The 8,317-nt window shown below is 38.4% G+C and overlaps 1 protein-coding gene across 2 annotated transcripts in view; it reads left to right on the forward strand.

Moving 5' to 3' along the window:
- Window positions 1–6,447, forward strand: part of DPYD (dihydropyrimidine dehydrogenase) — a 613,360-nt gene extending 606,913 nt beyond the window's left edge. For both annotated transcript variants that reach the window (XM_054037742.1, XM_054037743.1), the window contains exons 22-23: window positions 195–335; window positions 4,846–6,447. In XM_054037742.1, the coding sequence (XP_053893717.1) occupies window positions 195–335; window positions 4,846–5,016 (312 nt within the window). In that variant the 3' untranslated portion in view covers window positions 5,017–6,447. The remainder of the gene's footprint in view (window positions 1–194; window positions 336–4,845) is intronic.
- The last annotated feature ends 1,870 nt before the right edge of the window (window positions 6,448–8,317 follow it).

Raw genomic sequence — 8,317 nt, forward strand, 5'->3', positions numbered from 1 at the left:
TTACGATATAGGAAGTGTGAAATTTGGCAAATTTTAACATTTATTTCAAAAACTGTAAACATTGCCGTAGTGTCTGCAAGAAACTCCCATGTTAAAATACTGTAGAGTGCTCTTATATTGCCATAAAAAAACAACAAAAACATAAAAAGACAAAAGTTGGGTACCTTCTAAGTGATTCCGTTTTTTCTCCCTAGGATGTAATTGGAAAAGCACTGCAGTACATTGGAACATATGGTGATCTTAGCAACACAGAGCAAGTTGTGGCTCTGATTGACAAGGAAATGTGCATCAACTGTGGCAAATGCTACATGACCTGTAATGATTCTGGCTACCAGGTAAGAACATGGCTGTAATTAGCAAAAAGGCACAGTGAGTTATCTTTCTGTTGCTGAGACAGAAACAATCCACCTTCTGTTAACGAGCATGTGACAAAAATAGCTGTATAAAATATCGACTTTTAACACCAGCATGCTCCTAAGCATACTGAGAGAACCCTCACTGATCCGATTGTAGGGGTTGTCCATTATGGACTTTGTTGGAGATTTGTGTTGAATAGATTAGAAACTCCTCTTCACAATCTCTTTTAGTCCCTCAGAAGTTATCTCTATGACATCTACATCATCAGGAATTTTTTGTTTTGTTTTGTTTTGTTTTATGGGAAGTAAATAAAGGAGGACCCAGTATGGACTGCTGCAAATTCAATTCTTCAAAGGTCCTTAAGTAACTAAGGGAGAGGGGGTAGGATTCGCCCCTATCAAGCCCACAGGGCAGTGGGAAGGAAGAAAATATACCCACCTGCCAGATACCTGTTCAAAAATCGAAACCTTGCCTGAGGTTTGTCAAACTAACTACGCTGGAATCAGCCCTGATTTGAGAGAGATTTCCATTTCTGTGTGAATCAACCCTCCAATATGATGAATTAACTTTCACAGGGAAGAAGAGAGGGCCTGGTAGGTTGATAGGTCCAGAAATCACTGCACCTGGCATATGTCATTATTTTGAGTTGGGAGAACTGTTGAAAGCAAGCTATTTATTCCTTGAATTCTACCATGTTATAGTTCTGTGAAATTCACTGTTCATTCTGTGAACTATTCCTTGCCCTACTATTGCACATCTGCAGGATTTTGAGGGACTTACCCATCCAATAAGAAGATAGTAGAGACAGGATCAGCCATTTTAGGTGACCTGTTCTCTTCTCAAACCAAAGTAGGATCCACTAGAATCCCTATGGCAGTCAATACTCCTGGCAGCATTAATTTTCATGACTCCTACACATCCAGTATAGGAGGCTGTATTTTAACTAGGCAACAATGTTATATTTTTCAGTGACTTTTACTTTATTTTGAATTCAGTGTGTTTGGTAGTTAAACTGATTTTTAACTAAATATAGTAAGAGAAATAACCTTTCTTTGTAAACCTTTCTTTGTAAAAATCACTTACTACAACAATTAATCTGGGGAAAAGCCAAGCACTTACAAAAACTGATAAGCGAAAATAAATATTTAAACTAAACCCAGACTGTGCTCTGACAGTAGCCTAATTTTTCTAGCAATGATGCTGAGTGTCCCTCCTGGCCTAGCAGCTGGATCATAAGCAGCAAAGCTCCCCATCTTTCCACAGCCTTCCTCTGCTCCACTGCAGGGTCAAGCCGAGTTCCTTGATTCATATCTCCACTCAGTCCACCAAACCTTGTCATAGTAATGGGAGAGTCACTGTAATGTCATGAGACCTAAGCTTTCACCCAACTACCCTAAGCTATTTTATTAGCAAAAATTATCCCAATAGGAAATGGTTTTAATGTTGTAAATGCAAATGCAGTTTCAAAATTCAAATTCAAAAAGCCATTTTTGTCATTTTAAATCAAAATTTGTTTGGTAAATAAAGCAGTTAAACCAGGATAAGTCTTTTAAGCACTCTGTGTAAGGACATTAGAAGTCCTCTGGGTCCTTACACAAACAGAGAAACATGGATACACATTGGACAACAAGTTCCAGATTACTAAACACACACAAGGGCAGCGCTTGTTTTCCTCTTACACAGCTATCGTTGTCAGCATGTCCATTGGCAGGTTGCAGGCTGGGGGGGTGTGAGTTTTCGCTGAGGTGGGGCAGGCAGATCGGACTGCAAGTCTGATAAAGATTAGCTGGCAATATGCAGGATATTGCAAGTACCTGCAGGCACCAAGCAAGCAGTTTGTAAAGTTCATTTAGATAACAGAGGTTACCAGAAAATGAATCACTCAGAGGAAACAGTGCATCTGATTCCCTAGAGGCATTTCCAAAAAAAAAGGTGGGGGAGGAAGGGGAGCGCTAATGCACAGAAAGCAAAAAAACAAGCAGCGCACAATATGATAGGATTCTGTGGGACACAGAAGACAAGACAGACGCACAATAACTGTATCTCTGTTACAAAAGATTTTTATAAGGGCATCACCCTAATTAAATTCTACAATATTCTACAGTAACAGTCTAATATACTGGCCCTTACAATGACAATACTGCAGGGTTGGGGGATTTTACTGTAGAATAGTACCATATTTATATTAAGGCTAAGATACGCCAAACAATCTTCCATGGGCTAAACTGGAAAAATTTACTTAAAACACCTGTCTAAATTACAGGTTCCATGTGCCAAACTAATCCAAAATATATAATATAAAGACCTTTCTACACAGTGAGCCATGCATAGGAGAAGACACTCTGATTTAAGATAGAGACCATGGCTCAGATCATCAGCTGATATGAATCTTCACATTAGTAAAGCTAAACTGATTTATGTCAGCAGGAGATCTGGCCCTATATCTACTTGTGGCTCCTTCCTCTTTGTGGTTAAAGAGGTGGCCGTTGCTGCCTCTTCTCTTCTAATTATTGTGCCCACAAAAAGGAGAAAGCAGCACTGCCTCTAGCATCCACAAGAAACTGCCCTTTCTACTCTGACGTGCATAGAAGTTTTGCAGTAGTGTTTTCCCTTCGATAAGATTTCCCACCTTAGGGGAGGATGTAGCCCTTAGGGAGGTTAGAGTTGATTTCACATTTAATGCAACTTGCTTTAATATAACTTTAAAAAAATCAGCAATAAAAATAAAAAAAAAAAAACGACAGACCCCTGAAGCTTTTCATGATGTGAAGAATGTTTTTTTCCATCTCTTACTTGCAACGGGATCAAACATTAAAAAAAAAACACAATTTGTCTTCTGCTGAATGCAGATTTTTGTGTTTCCAACATATTCAGCTTACTGGACACACCCATCCTTTAGTCTCTGCAGAGACCTCACTTTGTATGACTACAGCAAAAAAGTGTAATGTGAAGTTGAGCACAAATGAAACAGAACTTCTGAGTTAATCATTGCCACATCACCATGTACTATCCCCTTCAAGAAATGCATTGTCATTAGAGATAGATGAACCAGTCCTGCTAACATACAAACCTTTATTTATCTCTCAAACCAGACCAGAACTTGGAGGTTCAGACTGGTTCAGTTAATTCTTTGGAGAGTGAGATGTCAGCCTACTGCTACTACTATTCATGAGCCTCTTTACTAGTGGAACACAAAAATACACATTGGGAAACCTCAGATCTCTTATGTTCTTGAGTTTCAGAGCTTGGGAAGCCCAGAGAAGGCCATATTTAACGCAGTCAGTGCTGCTGCTGGAGCAGACTGCAGAACCTCTCCTAAAAACAGTGTGTGTGATTCCAGAAGGAAACAAATACTCCCTTTCCCCCAAAGCCTGCCTGAAAGTAGTTGAGAAGAATCTCACCAAGTTCCCAATATTGGAAATACCTGCATCCATTTCACTTTACACAGTGTCAGTAATTTCATTGAAGTCAATGTACCTACTCCCAGGGCGTGAAGATGAGTGCCTGTATAAGTCTTATGCCCCATAAGTCTCCTATGAGTAATACTGTTACAGTAGGGTAGTTAAAGGCCACATCAAGAGCCCCAATGATCATACATCGGAAGATCTTACTATTAATACATTGCAAGGGAAGAATGAAGGTTGTAGGGGAAACTTAACACGGAATTCCTTGAATTTTCCACTTTAGCTCTCTGCCTGTACAAAGCTTCCTGCTCTAATTTACATAGCCAACATTTTGTTTGTTTCTTTTTTACTCTGTTTGTTCCTTAATCAATGAAGAGTTTGAAGTTAGTCTGATTTTGTTTTTTAAACTGGTATTTTATAGGTGGCGTATTGAAGCTACAATTATGACTACATATTAAAAATCTTTTTCACGCTAATCATTAATGAGGGCACAGTCCTTGGAAATGTCAGAAATTAAGCAGTCCTGTCCACTCTCACCCCAGATGTCCCTTTTAGCTTTCTAAGGCTTGCAAATAAAATGAATCATAAGTGGCAAAGTATGTGCCATTCCTCGCTAGATTTTCTTAAATTAGCTTGTTTGCATCTTGCAGAGAATAAAAGTAAAAAAAAAAAAAAAACATGATGGTATTTGCAGTCTGTCTCACGTAGAATCCATACAGGACTGGTCTGGATATCTCTTCTGTACCAGTAAACCTGGTGAATTGCTGTGTCGTGAAAGATTTTCCTCCCGTGAAGGAAAAATCTCTTAATGGAACTTTAAACTTTGTGGGCCATATTCATCCTTTGGGTAACTCAATTTACGATGCAGGGCTTTCAGCAGGGAGTAAATTGGCCCTATAGTTCTAATTTTAAAATGTTTTTTTCCCCCTAGAATTTAAACTGTTGCTATAGCTGCAGTGCAGTATCACACACACACACGCCGTGAAGTACAGAATACTGTAAGACATAAAATGCAGATACTAAAATGGGGCTATTTTTGACTTTTTCCATAAGTGACATCAATACTATTTATTTCTCATTGCAGGCTATACAGTTTGATCCAGAAACCCACCTGCCCACTGTTACTGACAGTTGTACAGGATGCAATCTCTGTCTCAGTGTCTGCCCTATTATTGACTGCATCAGAATGGTTTCCAGGACAACACCTTATGAAGCAAAGAGAGGCCTGCCCTTAGCTGTGAACCCAATGTGTTGAGGTGATCAGTCCAGCAGTTAATGTGAACTTTACATTTTCATGATGCGGTAAATTTGCTTTCCAATTAGTACTTGAAATTTTAACTGTATTAAAATACGTAATGATGATAGCCCTTATAATTATGGCTATTTTCTCCAGTGATTATTTTAAGGCAGACTATTTTCTTAGATTTCAGAGCAGCAACAATTAGTCAGTTATTAGCTGTCAGTTGTCTGTTATGTAAAGCACAACTTTTTCTTTTGCAAATTTCTGTATTTGATGTTTAATCTTTATAGAGTTTCTAGTTTTAAACATAATTAAGTGAGCATTTTTAACTGACTATAATTCAACATACAAGGAAACTGTTTCCAAGGAGACATTTTGTAATTAAACATTACATTTAATTTCTAAAAAGTTTCTTTGAAATTGTAATTAGCTACATACTATCCAAACAAAGCAATGCGGGGTGCTGTTTGTCTATGAAAAGAAGTGAAAGGAGCTTTAAAATAGCATTTCCAATCTGGATTAATCTCTTTCAACTGCTACAGTGTACAATATAGTATTTTCTTAATGCTTCCTCAATTCAACCTTACATTAGACTCTTTTAAAAATACATTTGCTAACCATTGACCTGTATTGCACTCTTCACATTTGTGACTTGAATTGGTGTCTAGATTTAGATTTCCTCTATTGAACAATCACAGCACACTTCTTAAAATGCTTTAAACTGTGTTATTACAAAATCCAGGTGTTACGTCATGTTTTGATTATTAGCACCTTTTCTTTCTACATAGACATATTCTAAATAAGCAACTTTTTAATTATGCCAATTAATGCTTCGGCAACTATAGTTTCATTACGTGAGAATGGAATATGTTACCTCTCTGTGTCTCTCTATGGCTATGTCTACACTATGAGTTAGGGGTGTGATTTCTAGCTCAAGTAAACACATTTGTGCTAGTTCCCATCAAGCTAGCATGAGCTGTTTCGCCACTGTCTGTGCTACGGTGGCTACACGGCTATTTATACTCACGCTAGTGTGAGTACATGGATGTGAGATGGGAATCACACCCCTAGCTCATAGTGTAGACGTAGCTTCTATGGTACATGTACTGGGTTAGTCTCTCTCCTTCCCCCTCCTCCCTCCAGTCATCCCGAGTGGTTATGTTTCGCTACAGTCATGTTACAGCCCAAACAAAATATAGATTTGCCAGGATTGCTAAAGAGCCTTAGCTATTTTTCATTCTCACTAGGAGCTGTCTCATACAAATGTATTGCTATTTTCTTTACCCATATCTGAATATAAAGCCATTTGTTTCATAATAATAATGTATCTGTTCAGTTAATTATGTGATCAGGAAAATTCATAACCTTTGATTATACACATTTCAGAATTTTCTGTTCTTCTGTTTACATATGTATGCCTAATTATAAATAAATAGCATTAATCAACTTGGGTTTTTTGTGTATATTCATTTACTAAACAGGTTTTCTTGTATGTATCATTTTAAGTTTACTGTCAGATGGTCTTTCATGATCCTAAAATTCACTCCAGGATGATTAATGAGTTAAGTTACATATGCATGCTCATTAATTGTTTAGGGTGCCATGTTACATGATCCTCATCCCTCTCAAAAATCTCTGTCCTCCTTTATCATCCTTCTTTTCCACCCTCTGACTCTGCCTCCTCCACACACACATTTTGCCTGTCTAGCTTTTTTTAATGGGTCATTTACCCATGGTCTATTTGACAGCTTACTCTTACTTGATGTGGTGACCCTTTGGCAGTTATGGACTTTAGTGACTCAACTAAAAGCTTTCTCTTGCTCTCTCCTTTCACTGTTTGCACACTGAGATGGTAACAAATGTTTGTGTTGCTTAGCAAATATTTCCATGGGATTTTGTTGGAGGCCTTGGGCCTCTATATCCCATAATAATATCTTATCCATACCTCTGTTCTCATGGTGAAAGCCCTTCAGCTAACTCCATGTGTTAGGAACATTATAGGAGGAGCTAGGTCTTGAGATTGTACACATACAGCCTCTGAGTCTCTTTCAATCAAGAAGCTGGTTGAGAAGCAGTGTGTGCTTGAGTGAGGGTTGCACAAAAATGGTACAGGCAGTCCTCGACTTTACGGCATTCCACATAATGACGAATGGCACTTACGTTTCTGAGTTGCCCTCCTGATTTGACTTATGACAATTGGTTTAGACTTTACGACACTCAGTCCTGCAATGGAGTGTATTGTGGTTCCGAGTTATGATGTTTCGACTTACAACCCAATGTTCAGGAACCAATTGTGCCATAAATCTGAGGACTGGCTGTATTCAGAACCCCTGCAGCTATCATCTTATGACCATGGTTAGTAGAGGTATGAAATGGTGGACATGTTATTCCAGGCCATATTGATGCGCTTTAACTTTTCTATAGGATGTCAGAAAGCACACAGCCATCTTTGTCATATTATGTAATTCTGTTCTGGGGTGCTACACTTGCTCACTGTACCATGCCACATACTATACATCCATTTCTTTGCCATTCCTGACTTCACTACTCTACTGGAGACTGTCACACTTGGTAAATATGGCTTGTCCTCAATATATAGCACCACAAGAGACCTGCCAAAAGTATAATAAGCATATACAGCAGTAGATGGCATACTAGCAAAAACATTATTTTATGTAGCAACCAAAATCCAGACTTTTGCTACAATACATCATTAGGCAGTGTAGACTAATTGATATACCTGTGTGCCTGAGGAGCTATCAAGTAAACTTTGGAGGGGTAAAACCCATACCTCGTGAAGAAATGATGCATCTAACAGTCAAAAATAGAATTCATTTACTGGGGAGGGTAAGAACAGTCATGCAGTTCAGAGGGTTTTTTTCCCCCTCTTGTTATATCCACAATCTGAGGTAATATTTTTGTTTCCAACTGCATTTATTAACTAATACTTTCTAACTTTGACAAATAATGGTAAATCACATTGTAGGACTCCACAGAGAGGGTTCCACATGGAGCTCCTAAGTTTCTTGCTGACTGTCCTTTGAGTCATCAGGATGAGGTGAGATTTGGCAACAAAGTCATGCCAAAGGACAAAGTCCTTCACCTTACGGGCCTTTGCATCTGTCTTAGAGACATTTGGCCTTGTTTAATGAGCCAGAGAAACAAAACAAAGGCTCTGACTTACATTGCAAATACTGTAGTCAAACATGTGAATTTTCAACAGTGTTAGGGTGCAAAGTGAGCTCTTATAGTTCAATGATTTATTTGCATGTTTAAGGAAATATGGATGGGTCAGATTCTTGACTAACACCAAGAC

The sequence above is a fragment of the Malaclemys terrapin genome, chromosome 8 (assembly GCF_027887155.1).
Source record: "Malaclemys terrapin pileata isolate rMalTer1 chromosome 8, rMalTer1.hap1, whole genome shotgun sequence".
NCBI classification, from domain to species: Eukaryota; Metazoa; Chordata; order Testudines; family Emydidae; genus Malaclemys; species Malaclemys terrapin.